The 21,800-nt window shown below is 41.2% G+C and overlaps 1 protein-coding gene across 1 annotated transcript; it reads left to right on the top strand.

Annotated features, from left to right (window-relative positions):
• The first annotated feature begins 1,670 nt into the window (after positions 1-1,670).
• Positions 1,671-21,726, top strand: nsmaf (neutral sphingomyelinase (N-SMase) activation associated factor). The gene is made up of 31 exons (XM_084146972.1): positions 1,671-1,783; positions 2,630-2,716; positions 2,832-2,910; positions 3,162-3,226; positions 3,324-3,360; positions 3,490-3,540; positions 3,682-3,753; positions 3,864-3,911; positions 4,136-4,188; positions 4,365-4,494; positions 4,694-4,765; positions 5,021-5,129; positions 5,379-5,555; positions 5,860-5,939; positions 7,161-7,251; positions 7,429-7,492; positions 11,130-11,181; positions 11,303-11,423; positions 11,529-11,660; positions 11,776-11,818; positions 11,945-12,111; positions 12,828-12,939; positions 13,063-13,121; positions 13,280-13,347; positions 13,509-13,576; positions 17,791-17,914; positions 18,080-18,163; positions 18,335-18,485; positions 18,777-18,879; positions 19,194-19,303; positions 19,484-21,726. The coding sequence occupies exons 1-31, from the start codon at positions 1,746-1,748 to the stop codon at positions 19,576-19,578; spliced, it is 2,742 nt and encodes a 913-aa protein (XP_084003098.1). The 5' UTR covers positions 1,671-1,745; the 3' UTR covers positions 19,579-21,726.
• Positions 21,727-21,800: the final 74 nt, after the last annotated feature.

Here is a 21,800-nt window from a genome sequence, read left to right as displayed (position 1 = left end):
AATAAGCAACAAATTCTAAAACACTGAGAAATATTGATATTTCATCCATTACATGACCCTCCCCTGGACTGAAATTGAAAAAGCATGACCCTGCCTCATTTTCCTCCCGGTACCTATTATGTACATGTTGATCCATTCCTTACCTTAACCATTCAGAATGAGTGCCTTAACTTAACCCTTAACTTCAAAATGTGAAGTTTGGATAAATGGAACAAGAGAGAGCAGCAGGAGCAAGAAAAACACTTCGGAATTTGACATTTGGAGAACGTGGATGAATGTCTAATTCTGCAGTGAGACTGTGAGAGCCAGCAGCTTGGGGGCATTCTTAAAGGCACAATCTTTAATTTCAAAAGCTTGACCCGACCACTTCAATGTCAATGATTATTGAAATAAATAACATCTGCTCATGCCCAATAAATTGTGCAACATAAGTTGATCATATTGTAAAGCATGTATAAGTCAACCGTGCCCATTTAGATATTGAAAACACTGCGTGCATTTTGGCATGGGCACTGTGAGATGGTCCCTCAAATGGATCCAAAGTCACTTGAGATGAATGAATTGTCAACACTTTATCTGTTTAACACCATTCATCCATCCATCCTTGATCCAACCTTCATTTACTAATCTATGATCACTTCATCCACCCATCCTTCATCCATCCTTCCTTCCATCCATCCATCCATCCAATATTCTGAACATCCAATCCCTTATCCAACTAATAGGCCTAACATCCATTCAATCTTCCTTCCTTATTTCCTTATTTCCTTCCTTCCTTCCTTCCTTCCTTCCTTCCTTCCTTCCTTCATTCGTTCCTTCTTTCTTTCATTTATTTATTAATTAATGTATCCATCCATAAATCCATCTATCTGATTTTATGTTTTCTTGACACAATAAAGATAAATAGTAATGGCGTCTTTTTGTAGGCACTAACTCCGCCATGGTTTGTTGGACAAAGTCTATGAGGAAAATTAATGGCGTTTTTGGATAAACACTGAAAATAAAGTATGTGGTAAACACAGGCTTAGTCGATCTTACACGTTTTTTTCTATGAGATGATCTTCATCAGCTATCACTTTATGTGCATTTTGAAGAATGTATGTTATTTAAAAAAGCACATAAAGGCTTCATAATTCATAAGGTCATGTTAACTGACTGCTATGATATCATATAACAAAACGTATAAGATCTCCTAAACCTGTGTTAACTTCAGACCTTATTTTCGGCGTTTATTCCAAAACCCTATTCTTTCCCTATTAGTTTTTCCCATAGGGCTGGCTGAATGAACTAGATCTAACTCATTTCCGGGTTTTAGGACTACACGCTGGCGAGCTCTATTGCATTTCAAAAACACAGTTTTCCCCTTTCGGACAAATTCCACTGAACCCGCGCCTTGTATCGCATTGAAAGCTTGCTTTCGTCACTTCTGTCGCAGTGAGTTTCCGTGTTTATGCCGCGTTCAAAACAACTGGGAACTCGGAAAAATACAAGGTCAAATCATGACGTCAGTGATCTTCAGGTCGGAATGTCGGAGCTCTAGAAAGAGGCCCGAGTTTCCAAGTTGGAATTCCGAGTTGGATGACCGTTGAAATCGATTTTTCCCAGTCGGAGCTCGTTTTTGTTTTCGAGATCCTAGTTGTTTTGAACCCACAGATGTCGGAAGTAGACATATCCGAGTTCCCAGTGGTTTGAACGCAGCATTAGCTACAACAACATCTCACATATGCAGTGGTTGGTGTGCAGTGATGGCTTTTATAAAGAGGAAAGAACGATCGAAAGAAAGGTTCGTAGTTGGAAAACATTATAGGCTTCCTATGGGGTTGTGTGGGAAGTGATTTTTGCAATCTAATGTTGTCCTCGTCCACTTGGAAATTGCCAGGGCGCGTGCTGTCTACTCTGACCGAGCACAGAGGTCTGACTTCGGGCAAGGAAATGCAATTGAGATCCTGGGATTTCCGTGTTAGTAGGCCAGTCTGTCTTATGACTAGACGGTAGATGCTGTTTATTTTGACTGTCTGGTCGTGAAGAGAATTGATGCATTGTTACACGCCTACTAGAGTAGGTGAGATGCTACAACGTATAAATTTTTCCAGGACATTAGAATTCAGTTTAAGGTACAGTCTGCGATAATTAGGCTACATTTGTTGCATTCATTGTTTATCTATTGATTCTTGAAGAATACAACTGATAAATGCTTCATGACCTTAGTACAACTATCCTCCCTCGTCATAACCCCAAATAAGGTTGTGTATAGGCCTATTCCATTATATATTTTTGCTATGAAATCTAACCTTTCAGATTCAAAATATGTTTAAAACTGTTATTTTGATCTCATGCACTGTCAGTCCTTGCATCTATAGCCCCATCTATGAATTTGAGAGTGGTTTACATTTCTCCAGCACCATCCCTTATAGCATGCCAGTGGCATTTCCCAAATGGCAAATCAATTGGAACTTAATGTTATTATGCTACTTTGTCATTAGATGACAAATGTAGTTGAGGTTATTCTAGGTCATTCTTTTGAAGTCATGACCTCAAACATTAGGTAGTTCTGTGTGAAAATTGAACAAAAATGTCTGAATTGAAGGCGCTCTTCACCGCCATTGTTTTTTCGGTGTCTTTCCCCTAGATTTTCTCTCCTGTTGCTGGACCTGGAAGAGTATTACTTTGAACAGCACACAGTGTACCATGTGACAACCAGTTCAGCCAAGAAAAGGTAATGTCTGAAATTGACTGACTGACTGACAGGTCCACCCAATTCTATCCCCTTTCTAAGTCATGGTGGATAGCAGCGCTGTAGTTGCAGCACTGACACTCTTTTCTCTTTGCAGAAAGATCAGAGGGTCACTCAAAGTATGCTCCAAATCCATCATATTTGAACCTGAGGACCATGTGGAGCCCATTTTAAAGGTGTGTTTTTGTGCTTTGTAGTCTACACACAGTAGTACAGCACCACTCACCAAGGAGGATTTACTCAAATGGAGCTCGGAGAACTGATCTAGGATCAGTTTGGCCTTTAAAATCATAATGAATGGATGGACAGGAGGACCTGATCCTAGATCAGACTGTTCCTTTATAAATAGGGCTCTGATTAACTTCTGTGTTATTTTTCACATTGTGTACATAGGTTTGTTATTCATACTGATTTTAACCTCTGCCAGATTCCTCTCAGAGATTGCAAAAAGATTGAAGCGGTTGAGGAAAAGGACCAGAATCCTTTCAATGAGTGAGTCTCATTTTTGCAATTGAACTGGGTTTATGCACAAATACATAAACCAATAAGATGAAAACTTAATTGATTTGAATGTTAAAAATTTTTATAGGAGCAAACCAGCTGGCCTCACCATTTTATGCAAACAGGTGTGTTTAATTAAAGTGTTTACATTTTAATTAAGGAACATTTACCAACATTTTATCTTACAAAGTTGCTGACATTATTCTGTATAAATATGTTTAGTACAACTAATCTAATGCACATTTTAACTTCAGGTTTACCTTATCAAAGAGAACAATGTCGTTGCACCTTACATAGTTGAAAGGGTGAGTACATTAAATGTCAATTAGATTTGTAATGCAGGTTGTCCATATGTCAGATTATAAACACAACATGATTTATAATCAGCAGCCGTAGGAACATTTATAATTTCGCACATTGTATGACTTTTCAAACCATTCTAATAGGGAGACAGTACCTTTCTCTTCCATCTGGAAGTTTCCAGTAAAACGGAGGATGTTGTCCAAACATTACTTCAGGTATGTAACAGTACCATAGCCGGATTATTAGAACTGTGAAAGTGCTTGCCTTCCATGTGGTAATGCAGCTTTTGTTTGTTCTCATTTATTGTTTTCATCAACTTCTCCAGCTGCATAGGGCATCTTGTCTGGACAAGCTTGGAGATCAGACTGCAATGGTAAGTCATATCTGTACAAAACTGCAACACTAGAAGTACCAAAACATTGTGAAAACAGATGGTTTTAACGTGCAATTGAGAGAGAATATTGTTTGTCTACATACAGTTCATCAAACTGGATTGAACTGTTGAATAAGATGTTGTTTCAAACCCATTTAGCTTCCCTGTTTGCCACAGCATTGTTGTATACAGTACATGTAAGCAGTTGAATTTTGTGCTTCTAGATTGCTGCTAATTTACAATCCAGATTGGCAAGAACTTCATTTGACAAGAACAGGTATGTACTTAAATAATGTGAGAATAAGTTCTTAGTCACAACCTTGGTGTGATAATGAAATACTTCAATAATGCACTGATTGTCTAATTCCTCTCCAGCTAGCTACAATATATATCACAATGTATGGATTCTTAGATTCAAATGCATATAATACAATATTTTTGGGTTGTTCTTAGCTTTCAGAATGTTGCAGAAATACCACACATGGAATGCGAGGCGGAGATGGTCACTCCATTGGTTACAAACCCTGGTCACGTGTGTATAACTGACCAAAGCCTCTACTTCCAACCACTCAATGGCTATCCTGTGAGTTATCCATACATTTACATTTACATTTTAGTCATTTAGCAGACGCTCTTATCCAGAGCGACTTACAGTTAGTGAGTGCTATGCCAGTTTGCTATTATTAATTGCGATTACTCTAAAATGGAAAATACCACCCTTGTTGGGATTTTGTGAAGATACAATATGATGTCTGTCTCCTCTTCCACAATGTTCATTTCAGGAACAGGTAGTCCGAATTGAGCTCCATCGAGTTAAACAAATCTACAAGAGAAGGCATGGACTCAGGCCATTGGTGAGTGTGATGCTCAGGATTAATTTCTCATTCTGTTTATTATCTAGTGACCTGAAGAGTAGTGTTTGTATTCGTGCCAAGTCATTACTCTTAAATATTTGCATCATGTTGACCTAACTAGTCAGACTATGCCGCTTTTTCATACCCCAACCAAGTTCAGTTCCATAAATGTAGACCCCTGAGGATGCTCCCTCCCCGACTATAATGTGTTTTACTCTCCCTCCCAAACTAACTGACTCGCTCTGTCTTGATCAGGGGCTAGAGGTGTTCTGTACTGAAAACGACTTCTGCTCGGACATCTATCTGAAGTTTTACAAGACCACCGACAGAAATGACCTCTACTACTACATCGCCACGTTTCTGGGTCAGTAACACACAGCGAGTTACATAGCAAACATACAAACACATTTTGCAGGAGTACCTCACATCAGCTCTTTCTCTCTGGGTTGATCCTGGTGAGACCATACATTGAGAATGCGCACAGAGTAGTGCACATCCCCCTATGGGCCCTGGTCAAAAGCACTGCACTTAGGGAATAAGGTGCCATTTGGGATGCATCTGTAATGATATATAACTATACCAGATTCCTGATTGGTCTCTCTCCCTCTCACAGAGAACCACATGGTGGAACACACAGCGGAGAGTTACATGCTGCAGTGGCAGCGGGGTCACCTCAGTAACTACCAGTACCTGCTGCACCTCAACAACCTGGCTGACCGCAGCAGCAACGATCTGTCTCAGTACCCCGTCTTCCCCTGGATCATCGCTGACTACAGCAGCACAGAGCTGGGTGAGTGGGGCGCAAGGTCTAGTTTTGGGTAACACCTTTTGACAGACAGAAACTTGACGGACTGTGGTACATTGGGGTCATGACTCATGTAGCACTGGAGCTTCGGGCTCAATTATTTTGAGCCAGTGTTGAATATTAGCATATTTGGATGTTGTCCATCTTTCCTATTCATTTGGAATTGCTCTATACCTGTGTAGTAACGGTAGTAACACTGTAATTATTATAGTAACACCATTGTATTAGCATGTGGTTCCATAGTTATTAGGTAATTGTTTTGTAATGGATCCTTTTGATTCTGTCTCAGATATGATGAACCCTGCAACTTTCCGTGACCTGAGCAAGCCTGTGGGAGCGCTGAATAAAGAGAGACTAGAGAGATTGTTGGTGAGACTACCTTTTATCCCAGGCTCAATGACCCCTGCATTATTTCCCCCTTTGTGTCAGGACTGATGTGCCACAGTTTAGAAAATAATATTACATCATTTATATTTGTAAAACCTAGGGATGTTAATCAGTTAGCCCCCGAAAAGACATTTGACCGGTCATGCTTATCGGTCTATAGGTTAATTAGCATACTTTTGTGGAATTAAATTTGCGCGTGTGTATTTTCGTTAGTCATTATGTATCTTATTTATCACAGGCGCACAGCATACAAAGCCTAGCTTGAGGAGCGGAATAGCCTATCGCCTGTCAGACAGCGCCAGAGTAGCTCCTCAAAAAGCCTGTAGGCTACTGGAGTGAAACCTGCTTTTGCAAGCCCAGTCATTGCGCAACAAATAACAATTCTAAATGCAATCGCATGTTAAACTATTTTGATGGCCACGATTTAAAAATAGCTAATTAAAGCGCGCCTCCCATTCGCCATTCGACTGCATAGGCTGTAGTCAACGGTAGGCAGGCTATCAGCGCGTCACCTACAACTTTACAATGTGAGGCAGTATAATTGTTTGAAACCTGAACATTTTACTTTACTTCGAATGAGGCATGTCTTACCTTGCTTCAAAGTAGCCTTGCAAAAATCCATCCATAGAAACGTGGAGGCAATTATTTTATAAAGCCTTCATGACTTCAGACTATTGGTTTTCATATCAACTTTCTTTCGTTATCCAGAAGCCGAAGGCACAATCCTAGTCATATTAGCAACCCCCATCCTAGTTGTTGCTAGTAGATTCAACCTCTTTCTGTGTTTCTAATGGATATTTTCATCTCTGTCACATATGGAACCACTCGCATTAGGTGTGCAGTTTAGAATTTTGTTTTCCCCCAAATTGCATTTTGGCAAATTATTGAAAATGACGTTTAATTAGCTGTTTTATTACAGCAGTTGCATGTTCAATAATAGGTTATAGCCTTTTGACTGTAAGACGTAAGGCTTGCTATTGTTGCATGTTTTCATTAAGCTCGTAATGAAAAATGTCAGTTTCTTGTATGCATGCATAGTATTTTCTGTTGGTCACATAATTTTACTGTTTGGAAAAAATGTAACCGTTTGTTGACCGGTTAATAAAGTTTGGTTAGTCGGCAGCAAAATGTACTGAAATTTGCATCCCTAGAAAAACCACAATAAAATGTTCTAACTAGGGTGGATCTCTCTCTTCCTTACAGTCCCGGTACAGAGACATGCCTGATCCTCGTTTCATGTACGGCAGTCATTACTCCTCTCCAGGCTATGTGCTTTTCTACTTAGTCAGAGTTGGTATGTCGACGCCTTCTGATATTGTTTGACATATAGTACGAGATTTTGACTGTGTGGTTATTGCAAAAGTAAGCCTTTTACATTATTTCATGTGTTGTCTGAGAAGGCTTACATGATATTACTGAGAAGGCTTACATGACATATATATATATTTTTTTACCATCTTCTCCCTTGTAGCCCCAGAACACATGCTGTGTCTTCAAAATGGCCGCTATGACAATGCAGACCGCATGTTCAATAGGTTAGTTGTTTTTGTTGCTTGTTTAAGCTATAAATGTTTTTTGCATTGGATGCGTCTCAGTCCACCACATCCGCTGATGTCGCACTTCCGCATCTGCGGTGAAAGGTGACAGAGCTAGAGCGGTGTTTGTCAGACCATGAGACATTCCGAAAATCGGTCTTCTCACAAAATTGTCAGTTTGGCCTACTCTATTGAAAGATGAGACTCACGAACACGATGGTGTTCTCTGTTTTGCTCTACGAAAACGTCTTGGGACTTGTCTGAAGTAGGTACAGCCAATCTGCCAACTGTCTGTAGCATCCGAACCGTTTGGGCTACACATAAATATGACCCCTCTGTGGAAAGGTGAGACTGTTTTGCTCCAGGATGCCCACAGGCCTCACAAGACTCGTCTGAAGGTCCCCTGGTACCGGTTGAAAACATTTATGGAAGTATACAGTGCATTCGGAAAGTATTCAGACCCCTTCCCCTTTTCCACATTTTGAACCATTACAGCCTTATTCTGAAATTGATTAAAGAAATGTTTCCCTCATCAATCTACACACAATACCCCATAATGACAAAGCGAAAAACAGGTTTTTAGAAATTTTTGCAAATGTATTAAAAATAATAAACAGATGCCTTATTTACATAAGTATTCAGAGCCTTTTCTATGAGATTCGAAATTAAGCTCAGGTGCATCCTGTTTCCATTCATCATCCTTAAGATGGTTCTACAACTTGGAGTCTACCTGTGGTAAATTAAATTGGTTGGATATGGTTTGGAAAGGCACTCACCTGTCTATATAAGGTCCCACAGTTGACAGTGCATGTCAGAGCAAAAACCAAGTCATGAGATTGAAAAAAATTGTCCATAGAGCTCCAAGACAGGATTGTGTCGAGGCACAGATCTGGGGAAGGGTACCAAAAAATGTTAGCAGCATTGAAGGTCCCCAAGAACAGAGTTGTATCGATCATTTTTAAATGGAAGAAGTTTGGAACCACCAAGACTCTTCCTAGAGCTGGCCTCCTGGCCAAACGGAGCTATCGGGAGAAGGGCCTTGGTCAAGGAGGTGACAAAGAACCCGGTGGTCACTCTGACAGAGCTCCAGAGTTCCTCTGTGGAGATGAGAGAACCTTCCAGAAGGACAACCATCTCTGCAGTACTCCACCAATCAGGCATTTATGGTAGAGTGGCCTGACGGAAGCCACTCCTCAGTAAAAGGCACATGACAGCCCGCTTGGAGTTTGCCAAAAGGCACCTAAAGGACTCTCAGTCCATGAGAAACAAGATTCTCTGGTCTGATGAAACCAAGATTCTTTGGCCTGAATGCCAAGCGTCACATATGGAGGAAACCTGGCACCATCCGTACGGTGAAGCATGGTGGTGGCAGCATCATGCTGTGGGGATGTTTTTCAGCGGCAGGGACTGAGAGACTAGTCAGGATTGAGAGAAAGATGAACGGAGCAAAGTACAGAGAGATCTTTGATGAAAACCTGCTCCAGAGCGCTCAGGACCTCAGACTAGGGTGAAGGTTCACCTTCCAACAGGACAACGACCCTAAGAACACAGCCAAGACAACGCAGGAGTTGCTTCTGGACAAGTCTCAATGTCCTTGAGTGGCCCAGCCAGAGCCCAGACTTGAACCCGATCGGACATCTGTGGAGAGACCTGAAAATAACGACGCTCCCCATCCAACCTGACAGAGCTTGAGAGGATTTGCAGAGAAGAATGGGAGAAACTCTCCAAATACAGGTGTGCCAAGCTTGTAGCGTCATACCCAAGAAGACTTGAGGCTGTAATCGCTGCCAAAGGTGCTTCAACAAAGTACTGAGTAAAGGGTCTGAATACGCATGCAAATGTTATATATCAGTTTTCCATTTCTAATACATTTGCAAATAAATCTAAAAACCTGTTTTTGCTTTGTCATTAATGTGTGTAGCTTGATGAGGGAAAAAAACAATTTAGAATAAGGCTGTAACGTAACAAGATGTGGAAAAGGTCAAGAGGTCTGAATACTTTCTGAATGCACTGTATATGGAGACTGTTTAGTGCCAAAAATAAGGGGTTAAATACATGTTACAATTGTTTTTTCTTATATCTCTCAGATATAGGACAGACACTTCAGAACAAACTTCCTTTAGATTTGTTTTGGGGGATTATCTGTTCCATGTAGTCAAGCTGTTATTCAATGTGTTTGTATGGGCTAAAACACTATATATACAAAAATCTTAACGCTACAGCATACAGTGACATTCTAGAAAATTCTGAGCTTCCAACTTTGTAGCAACAGTTTGGGGAAGGCCCTTTCCTGTTTCAGCATGACAATGCCCCCGTACACAAAGCAAGGTCCATACAGAAATGGTTTGTCGATCGGTGTGGAAGAACTTGACTGGCCTGCACAGAGCCCTGACCTCAACCCCTTCGAACTCCTTTGGGATGAATTGGAACGCTGACTGCGAGCCAGGCCTAATTGCCCAACATCAGTACCCGACCTCACTAATGCTCCCCGCAGCAATGTTCCAAAATCTAGTGGAAAGCCTTCCCAGAAGAGTGGAGGCTGTTATAGCAGCAAAGGGGGGACCAACTCCATATTAATGCCCATGATTTTGGAATGAGATGTTCGTGTAGCAGTAAGGCCAAATACATATATTTTTTTTTTTACATTTTTTTTTTGATACTTCAAGGGGTCTGAAAACGTAAAATCAAATAGCAAAATGATCCTTGGTATGACCTTAAAACAATTCCATATAGCTTAGTAGTACCCTCCCACAGCTTAGACAGTGCTTAGACTCTTATGGATTTGACAAAGATTCAAATTCAAATTCAAATCCCCATTCCAGACTCAAAGCAATAACTATTAGTAAAATGTACTAATTAGTTTGTAAAACATACTAACACAGGGGGGTAAAGGTCCTAGACTATTTATCAACCTTGGTATTACATGTGAATTCGATGGTAGTAGCACGTTGTAGTTAATGTAACAGTGTCAGATTTTTGTTCGAGTTAGTAACATGGTAATTCAGAGCTGACTTTCAAACATGTAAATTCAAAACGTTAGCTACATTGTGGAACAAGAAAAGGTGTAATGACATCAGTAATTACACTTGTGGAATAACCTTCAAGTAGATGTGTAATTACACATTTCTTGTTCCAATTGTGTAACTACTATGTTGTTACTGTGTAGTTACATAGTAATAGGGGTAACTTAAAGATGCACTATGCAGAAATCGCTCCGCCATTTCCTGGTTGCCAAAATTCTAATAGTTCGCTTATTTTCAGTTTATGTGACAAAACAAGCAAGTATAGTGTGGAGAATCATTGTACAATCTAAACCGCTGTGAAATATATTTTCCATAACCAAAAATATTGTATTTTCAGCTGTTTGAAGCTGGTGTACAAAACCGAACGTAAAAGACGCAAAAAAGAAACTTAAGAATGTGAAGCATAGAAATAGCTCATATAGAACTGATCTACCACTTCTTAGACTTTCTTTCAATGAGAATGACAGATCTATAACAAACTTTTCTAATTTAATTTGGTTGGGGTCTCACAAAAAGTTACATATTGCAGCTTTAATGTAAAGTGTTTGCCAATTATGTTTACAATCTTTGTCTGAATCACCCATGCCAACATGGATTTATTAATGTGTTTGCAGCATTGGAGAAACATGGAAAAATTGCTTAGAGGGTGCAACTGACTTCAAAGAGGTAAAAAGTACCTTGAATGAAAAATATTTTATAATGATCAGAATTGTATAATACCAAATGTCCCTTTGCACATTATTTCTGTGTCTCATGTGGACGTTTCCTTGTCAACAATCTGTTTCAGTTGATCCCAGACTTCTATGGGAATGACGCCAGCTTTCTGCTAAACTGCCTGAGTCTGGATTTGGGGAAGAGGCAAGGTGGAAGCTCGGTTCAAGATGTAGTTCTTCCGCCATGGGCTGCAGGTAACAACTACAACATGGAAACAATTTGTTTGTGTGTTATATTTTGGTGATATTATTTTGGTTGTGTGTGTTTGTGTTCATTATTTTCCTGTATGTATGATGTAGACGCCAGTGATTTTCTTCAGAAGAACCAGAAAGCGCTGGAGAGTCAGTACGTGTCAGAACACCTGCACGAGTGGATCGACCTAGTGTTTGGCTTCAAGCAAAAAGGAAGTGATGCCGTGGCAGCCCACAATGGTACGAGACACCTAGATTGCATCAGAGACTGAGTATCCATTTGCCTGATGATGAAACGTTTTTAATGAATACCGATGTGATGTAATGATGTTGATTCTCCTGGTTTTATTGGCAGTGTTCCATCCATTGACATATGAGGGAGGCATCGACTGTGATAGGTAATGAAACCATTCAGTGTTAACCATTCAGTGTTATCCACCTCTCCATATTTCGTACATATCCAGTAAACTGATTAAATGATTTATGAAATACTGTCTCCTTCTCTGTTCTCTCCCTCTGAACAGTATAGAGGACCCCAATGAGAAGATTGCCATGTTGATTCAGATCCTGGAGTTTGGGCAAACCCCGACGCAACTGTTCACCACCCCACACCCACAGAGGATAACACCCAGATTCCAGAGCATATCGAGGACACCCAGTGTAAACACACCCCTCAACGAGCTCTCTCCAGGTAACACCCTCACTGACAGACAAACACAGGGAACGAAGGAACTCTCTCCAGGTAACACCCTCACTGACAGACAAACACAGGGAACGAAGGAACTCTCTCCAGGTAACACCCTCACTGACAGACAAACACAGGGAACGAAGGAACTCTCTCCAGGTAACACCCTCACTGACAGACAAACACAGGGAACGAAGGAACTCTCTCCAGGTAACACCCTCACTGACAGACAAACACAGGGAACGAAGGAACTCTCTCCAGGTAACACCCTCACTGACAGACAAACACAGGGAACGAAGGAACTCTCTCCAGGTAACACCCTCACTGACAGACAAACACAGGGAACGAAGGAACTCTCTCCAGGTAACACCCTCACTGACAGACAAACACAGGGAACGAAGGAACTCTCTCCAGGTAACACCCTCACTGACAGACAAACACAGGGAACGAAGGAACTCTCTCCAGGTAACACCCTCACTGACAGACAAACACAGGGAACGAAGGAACTCTCTCCAGGTAACACCCTCACTGACAGACAAACACAGGGAACGAAGGAACTCTCTCCAGGTAACACCCTCACAGACAGACACAGTTAATCTAATGCTGACATTGCAAAGCTTTTTCCAGTCAGACTCAACATGTTTGCTTTTGCGATATAATCACAAATGCCAGTTGTTGAAGTTTGGAGGTGTAGTGTTAATTTACCCATTGTTCTTTTTTAGCCTCCACCAGTGAGGACTCCTCCTTTGAAGACCTAACCGAAGAGAGTAGGAGACTGGCTTGGAACAACATAGCTAAACTCAAGTTGATGTCCAGCCACAAAATCCATAAAGAGTGAGTGAGAATTTAAACTATGTAATTTTTCTGTCCACCCCTAAAATGTATCCACCCTGTTATTGGACTGTGACTTTTCAACTTGATCATCTCTGACTGAATACACTCTCTGTAAAAACACAGGGCTGTGACAGGCATCGCAGTGACTCGGACTGCATCATCTGTCTTCACAACATCACAAGGTCTGGAAATCAGCTTGTAAAGTAAACTTTGGTTATGTTTTAGAATATGATGAATTAAAATATTGCTGAGCCTTTCCATGTGAACGTTAATGTGCAATTAATATGAGTATAATTTGCTATTGAAGTCTGATAAGGACTAAAAGTACTCTCCTCCACAGACTCAACACTGAAGATGTTCTCCAGAGAGTCTAATGGATTGCAGAGAAGCATGTCCTTCTCCAACATGGTACTGAGCAGAATGTGATCCCCTCTCGCCCCCTTTATTGTGAAACCATTTCCATTATTATGAGATGAAAGTATTACATTTTAGTCATTTAGCAGATGCTCTTATCCAGAGCGACTTACAGTTAGTGAGTGCATACATTTTTCATACCTTTTTTCCTGCAGGCATTATCATCGTGCTTGATGCTACCAGAGGATAAGGCCGTAGTCTGCTCCTCGTGGGACAATAATGTGTGAGCGTTTTCAGTTCATCACTTGACCATTATCTCACCATTATTCATCACAACATGACCTATTCCAGTCATCACAACAATACCTATTCCACACTTTTTTTTTTTTTTTACAGTGTTTAAAATCTGAACACTTTTCTGTAACCCTTTTAAATACGTCAAGTCATTTAGAATTTCAATGAAAATGCGTCACAGTGTTTCGATTGTAAACACCAGAATATGTTTATTCGCTGTAACACTTTCTAAACACATGAACACATTTATTCAGCACAAGGAGTTAAGGTTTAAACACTGGGTGTATTGTTTTAACACTGTAGGGTGTAAAGCTGTATTTGAATATTTCCCAGCATGCCTTTCGCGTGAATGTAAGAGATACCCACCCATGACTGTGTTTGTTAGTGACAGTGACCTATTTGTTCCATTCAATAACTTAAGCTGTCACAAAGTGACTGCTTAAGTGAATGTGTTTCAATTAAAAGTACACTGTTTATAACCACATATGATACGTTTCATAAGGCCTTTAGGTATGGCCTAGTTATCTTCGGCATTGTGGTCTGAAAATCCTGGCCAATGGGCCACATCAGACCTGCAAGTCATAATACACTGATTTGTGAAGTGATTAGCAATTCCTATCGGAATCCAGCCATAGGGAAGATATCCAATAATTTGAATATTTTATCACCCACAACCTGCACTCAGAATAACTTATATGGTTAGACTACATAAACCATCTAAACTGGAACAACCATCTCAGTAACGGGTGCAATAAATCCAACTACTAACAGATTGGATTAGTTTAGAAAAACGTAAGTTATTTATCTTTGTATAGTATAAGATCAATGAGGAAACATAGATGTTAAAACAAACTATTAAAAAAACAAAGCATGCTGGGAAATCTGATAGAGGCCCTTCCCACGTCTTTTTCACTCTGCGTTAACAGAAATGAACTATTACATTTACATTTTTAGTCATTTAGCAGACGCTCTTATCCAGAGCGACTTACAGTTAGTGAGTGCATACATTTTTCAAACTATCTCACAGTCGAGTGACAACAACACTACGCGATTGAAAAGATTTATTGAATCAAATGTCCTGTTCAGTTGTGCTGAATTGTAGTAAAGGTGACAGACAATTTTCCAACACTGATCTGAATAAAAGGCATGGAAGTCACATTTCTAATGACAAAATGCACTCTAAACAGGAAGATGGGGAAGTAAACAATAGTGTTTAAAATCTGAACACTTAGGAGATATAGGTGTTCTCCTGGTTGGAAACTGACTGGAAAAAGCTGACTTTCATTGTTAATCTTGCATTCTAAACACCTGTCTTTTAAGATCAGAACACTTATTGGCAAATATAAATGCCTAATATTTAAGTTTTAAACACTGAAGTTTAGGTTATAAACGTGTCACGTTTCATGGTTTTACAGTGCAGTCCTCACAACATGACCTATTGCAGTCCTCACAACATGACCTATTGCAGTCATCACAACATTACCTATTCCAGTCATCACAACATTACCTATTCCAGTCATCATAACAGCTCTATTTCCATATCCATGACATTTCAAATCAAATCAAATCAAATTTTATTGGTCACATGCGCCGAATACAACAGGTGCAGACATTGCAGTGAAATGCTTACTTACAGCCCTTAACCAACAGTGCATTTATTTTAAACAAAAAAAGTAAGAATAAAACAACAACAACAAAAAAGTGTTGAGAAAAAAAGAGCAGAAGTAAAATAAAGTGACAGTAGGGAGGCTATATATACAGTAAAATAAAGTGACAGTAGGGAGGCTATATATACAGGGGGGTACCGTTGCAGAGTCAATGTGCGGGGGCACCGGCTAGTTGAGGTAGTTGAGGTAATATGTACATGTGGGTAGAGTTAAAGTGACTATGCATAAATACTTAACAGAGTAGCAGCAGCGTAAAAAGGATGGGGTGGGGGGGCAGTGCAAATAGTCCGGGTAGCCATGATTAGCTGTTCAGGAGTCTTATGGCTTGGGGGTAGAAGCTGTTGAGAAGTCTTTTGGACCTAGACTTGGCACTCCGGTACCGCTTGCCGTGCGGTAGCAGAGAGAACAGTCTATGACTAGGGTGGCTGGAGTCTTTGACAATTTTGAGGGCCTTCCTCTGACACCGCCTGGTATAGAGGTCCTGGATGGCAGGGAGCTTTGCCCCAGTGATGTACTGGGCCGTACGCACTACCCTCTGTAGTGCCTTGCGGTCAGAGGCCAAGCAGTTGCCATACCAGGCGGTGATGCAACCAGTCAGGATGCTCTCGATGGTGCAGCTGTAGAATTTTTTGAGGATCTGAGGACCCATGCCAAATCTTTTTAGTCTCCTGAGGGGGAATAGGCTTTGTCGTGCCCTCTTCACGACTGTCTTGGTGTGTTTGGACCATGATAGTTCGTTGGTGATGTGGACACCAAGGAACTTGAAGCTCTCAACCTGTTCCACTACAGCCCCGTCGATGAGAATGGGGGCGTGCTCAGTCCTCTTTTTTTTCCTGTAGTCCACAATCATCTCCTTTGTCTTGGTCACGTTGAGGGAGAGGTTGTTGTCCTGGCACCACACGGCCAGATCTCTGACCTCCTCCCTATAGGCTGTCTCATCGTTGTCGGTGATCAGGCCTACCACTGTTGTGTCGTCGGCAAACTTAATGATGGTGTTGGAGTCGTGCCTGGCCATGCAGTCATGGGTGAACAGAGAGTACAGGAGGGGACTGAGCACGCACCCCTGAGGGGCCCCCGTGTTGAGGATCAGTGTGGCAGATGTGTTGTTACCTACCCTTACCACCTGGGGGCGGCCCGTCAGGAAGTCCAGGATCCAGTTGCAGAGGGAGGTGTTTAGTCCCAGGATCCTTAGCTTAGTGATGAGCTTAGAGGGCACTATGGTGTTGAATGCTGAGCTGTAGTCAATGAATAGCATTCTCACGTAGGTGTTCCTCTTGTCCAGGTGGGAAAGGGCAGTGTGGAGTGCGATAGAGATTGCATCATCTGTGGATCTGTTGGGGCGGTATGCAAATTGGAGTGGGTCTAGGGTTTCTGGGATTATGCTGTTGATGTGAGCCATGACCAGTCTTTCAAAGCACTTCATGGCTACAGACGTCAGTGCTACGGGTCGGTAGTCATTTAGGCAGGTTATCTTAGAGTTCTTGGGCACGGGGACTATGGTGGTCTGCTTGAAACATGTTGGTATTACAGACTCAGTCAGGGACATGTTGAAAATGTCAGTGAAGACACTTGCCAGTTGGTCAGCACATGCTCGGAGTACACGTCCTGGTAATCCGTCTGGCCCTGCGGCCTTGTGAATGTTGACCTGCTTAAAAGTCTTACTCACATCGGCTACGGAGAGCGTGATCACATAGTCGTCCGGAACAGCTGGTGCTCTCATGCATGCTTCAGTGTTGCTTGCCTCGAAGCGAGCATAGAAGTGGTTTAGCTCGTCTGGTAGGCTTGTGTCACTGGGCAGCTCGCGGCTGTGCTTCCCTTTGTAGTCTGTAATAGTTTTCAAGCCCTGCCACATCCGACGAGCGTCAGAGCCAGTGTAGTATGATTCAATCTTAGACCTGTATTGACTCTTTGCCTGTTTGATGGTTCGTCGGAGGTCATAGCGGGATTTCTTATAAGCGTCCGGGTTAGAGTCCCGTTCCTTGAAAGCGGCAGCTCTACCCTTTAGCTCAGTGCGGATGTTTCCTGTAATCCATGGCTTCTGGTTGGGGTATGTACGTACGGTCACTGTGGGGACGACATCATCGATGCACTTATTGATGAAGCCAGTGACTGATGTGGTGTACTCCTCAATGCTGTCTGAAGAATCCCGGAACATGTTCCAGTCTGTGCTAGCAAAACAGTCCTGTAGCTTAGCATCTGCGTCATCTGACCACTTTTTTATTAACCGAATCACTGGTGCTTCCTGCTTCAGTTTTTGCTTATAAGCAGGAATCAGGAGGATGGAGTTATGGTCAGATTTGCCAAATGGAGGGCGAGGGAGAGCTTTGTATGCGTCTCTGTGTGTGGAGTAAAGGTGGTCTAGAGTTTTTTTCCCTCTGGTTGCACATTTAACATGCTGGTAGAAATTAGGTAGAACGGATTTAAGTTTCCCTGCATTAAAGTCCCCGGCTACTAGGAGCGCTGCATCTGGATGAGCGTTTTCCTGTTGATTAATGGCCTTGTACATTTCATCACATCCAGTGTTCTTCCTCCCCAGGTATTTCTACTCGATACCATTTGGCAGGCGTCAGGACACGTTGATGGGTCATGATGATGCAATCAGTAAGATGTGCTGGAGGGACAACCAGCTTTACACGGCATCCTGGGACTCTACAGTCAAGGTTAGGGACACCATCATAATCTTGATGATGATGATGAACACCATGGGTGTAAAATGACATGAGCCTTTTTTCAAAGATCTTTTAATGGCTTAATGCATTTCTAATTCGTCTGTTTGACAATATAATAGGCCTGTATGAATGCTAATATTTCTATTTCTATTGAAGGTTTGGCAATGTGACTCTGCCGATATCGCAAATAATAAGAGATGCCAATTCGAGTTGCTGGCTGAGTTTGAACACGAGGCGGGGGTAAGTGCCTGCCTATCATCTCACATGATACTAACCTGTCTTATTGCATGTCGGACTGAGAGTGAACATGACATCCTTACTTACCTCTCAGAAATTATTTTACTGTTTGCGATCTGTTTGAGTCTTTCTGTCCAACAGCCTAACCCTAACCTATGTTTTCTCCATTTCCAGGTGAACACTATTAACCTAAACCCAGCAGGTACTTTGCTGGTATCAGGGACTAAGGATGGAACCGCTACCATTTGGGATACCAGTAGTTCAGTACAACTCCATCAAGTCCACTGCCACTCGGGAAAGATCCACGATATGGCCTTTAGTCCTGGTACGTATGTAATACTAACTAGTACATCCCTCAGTCCCAGTATGGACTATACATGGGACTAAATACTTTTTTTTGACTGGTAGTTTAATCCTTATCATTGATGCATCCACCCACAGTTTGGGAATAACTGTACTACAGTAATATGATTAAGGTCTGCTGGTCATTGTCAATGGGGTTTATAATTACATGGTCTGGGTCGGATTTCTCTGACTCACTGTTACTCTAAACCTTCACTACCTCTGTATAATAAACACTAAACATGACTGAGCCAACTTGTATTTATTTTCACAGACAGCAGACACATCTTGAGTGTAGGAGAGGACTCGTGTCTGAAGGTAATCGACGTCCAGACAGGCATGATGATCTCGTCTGTGCAAGCTGATGAGGAGCAGCGGTAAGACCACACCCACTCTGTCCCAGTTCCATTTCAGTCCATGGCAACTTCATTTAGTCCCTGCTCACAAAGATTTGGAAGGAACTTCCCGGGTGTAAGCAATATGGTGATGTCCTCTTGAATCCCTCTAATGAGCTGAGTGGAGCTTCTGCCATATTTCTTAAACCTATCCAGCCCTGGATTTGTGAACTGCGGCTAGGGGCCAAAATAGAACAGGTTACTATGTCTGTATCCTCATTTGTCTCTGGCTCATAATGTGCATCTACACAAATATAATGACCCCTGCCTGACTGTTGCCGTGTCCCTGGGAACAGATGTTTCTGCTGGGACGGGAACATGGTCCTGTCGGGGGGTCAGTCCGGACACCTACAGGTCCTGGACCTGCTGAGCAGCAAAGTGACCACCAGGATCCCTGGACATTCAGGTACACCAATAATCATCACTAAAATGTCAAAACACAAATGAAACAGCAAATGAAACGGCAATGAATGAATAGCAATACATTTCAATTAAATCTGGTATCATTCAAACGGTCCCTGTGGGCTTGTATACATGTGCAGAATCAATTATTGTTAATCTTTCATTTTTATTCGGCCCTGACCAGGTGCAGTCACAGCGATGTGGATGAACGAGCAGTGTAGCACGGTGATCACAGGCGGCGAAGACAAGCAGATCATCTTCTGGAAACTTGACTGTTGACCACAGTGCTCGAAAGTCCCTCTGTATGTTTATGTACACAGGTGAAGTCCAAGAGGGACACTCACTCTGAGACATCTTTATACTGTCTGGCTCCAACCAAAGAGGCTATCACCGTCGGTCAAGGTAACTATTTAGGCTGGCTGGCCTGCTGGCTGGCTCACCCAAAGATGGCAACGCAAAATCATTGCACATATGACTTACAAATAAACTGGTCCAGTTAGCAGGGACAACAATCATACACCTGTCTGGAGTTCTCAAACAAAATATAATTATGAACAATATAACCATTCTCAATCATGTTAGCATAACATAACCATTCTCAATCATGTTAGCGTAACATATTAACCATTCTCAATCATGTTAGCGTAACATATTAACCATTCTCAATCATGTTAGCGTAACATATTAACCATTCTCAATCATGTTAGCGTAACATATTAACCATTCTCAATCATGTTAGCGTAACATACTGACAACCTCAATCATGTAAGCGTAACATATTGACCATCCTCAATCATGTAAGCGTAACATATTGGCCATCCTCAATCATGTAAGCGTAACATATTGGCCATCCTCAATCATGTTAGCGTAACATATTGACCATCCTCAATCACGTTAGCGTAGCATATTGACCATCCTCAATCATGTTAGCATAACATAGCAATCGTTAATCATGTTAGCCAATATAAATATCAATTTCAACCCAGTGAGGGTGGTATGGCGATGATTAGATTCTGCACATGCCCTCTTGCAGCATTCCCATGCTAATTTTGCACTTCTATGCTTTTGCCAGACAGTGAGTCAACCCAGGTTTCTTTAGATATATTTTTTTTTTTTTACATTATCTTACTGTAGAGCATATGTTGCTTTTCTGTCTGTATTGTTTAAGCGTTCATTCAGTTATCATAGTGCCTTAGTGACTGACCATTTAATCATGATGTAATTGACCGCATAGTGGTCGGAATAAACCTCTGGCACAAAACAAACTGTATAGCCAGCAGTGTTTCTGAAATACCTGCAGTAGAGATTATCATGACATTAAATAAATGTACAATGAAACACACTTTGAGTACTTGGAAAAGCTCTATATAAATCCACTCCATTAATAGTATTATTAAATACATACAGTAACACACACATGCTACATAAAAATATATTCATTAGATTTATTTTCCCCACAATTTTCATTTGAGAGCATTAATTGCTAATGCATGGGAAATGTCCAATAGTTATTGTAGATTAAAACATAGGTATATTAATATACCTAACTATTTAACTTACAGTGAGGCATAATTCAAAATAATGTTTATAAGCGCTTTGGCCCCACTATATTTGGGGAACTGCTTTACTGAGACTGAGTAGACTCAGGAACTCTCACCCATGCAAAGAGTGCATTTCTTTCAAGTTTGTCAACCTTGTTATAGCAAGATAAATGTGAGTGTTACTGAAGCATCTTGCTATGGCATAGACTGCCAATGCACTGTGTAACTAACTATATACCACCCTGTACACCCATTTTAATAGAGATGACCCATCTTGTTTTATTACTTTTGATTTTATTTACATTATGTGGAGCTTAAACCTGTATTAACAAGGTAGTTACATAGGCAAGTACTGTAGAATGTAATTGCAGTATTGGAACATAGTTTTAAGTACTATGATACGTTTGCCATTTGTGTAAAATTACTCATTTAGACTTTTTTTATATGCATCGGATTTGTGAGGGGGAAACCTCAAATGAGATGTGGTTTAATCTCCCCTTGTCCTAGAAATATTGCTTTAAATTGCACAGTTGTCTCCACTGTGATCGGTTTATTTACGAGTCCTTGTAATCCTTAAACAGGTGTAACAGTTGTAAGTAATATGTAACAAAATGTACTCATACTCTACTACCACTACTAGCACTGTAAGTAAAAGCTGCCAGCAGCATTTGGTCTAATGGGAAGTAGCTAAAAATGAAGCAGTGCTCTCCTAGTGACGTAAGTGAATGTATTTGAGTGAGGTTGCTGAGAAAAAATATGCTGTAAATCGGGATGTCTACTCTTTTTCATGCCTCGGGGCTAACAGTGTTACATTGATGCAGTATGTCCCAGCTTTTGTGTACTGTACAGATCCTGGTCAATAAAATATTGCACATCTGTGAATACATGTTTTTTCCTGGTGTCCTTTTGTGGTGTTGTTAGGTTTCACTGTAAACATAGCAGAAGACATGAAACAAAGAG

Source organism: Coregonus lavaretus (genome assembly GCF_964263955.1).
Source record: "Coregonus lavaretus genome assembly, chromosome: 2".
NCBI classification, from domain to species: Eukaryota; Metazoa; Chordata; class Actinopteri; order Salmoniformes; family Salmonidae; genus Coregonus; species Coregonus lavaretus.
The sequence above is the reverse complement of the archived record's forward strand: the minus strand, read 5'-3'. Positions and strand labels throughout refer to the sequence as shown.

Excerpts from the sequence above, each read along its gene's own strand:
- nsmaf (XM_084146972.1), top strand. The coding sequence starts at position 1,746 with ATGGCTTTTATAAAGAGGAAAGAACGATCGAAAGAAAG. Across the intron at positions 2,911-3,161 it reads ATGTGGAGCCCATTTTAAAG|ATTCCTCTCAGAGATTGCAA; the intron begins GTGTGTTTTTGT and ends AACCTCTGCCAG. Across the intron at positions 11,819-11,944 it reads GGAGGCATCGACTGTGATAG|TATAGAGGACCCCAATGAGA; the intron begins GTAATGAAACCA and ends CCCTCTGAACAG.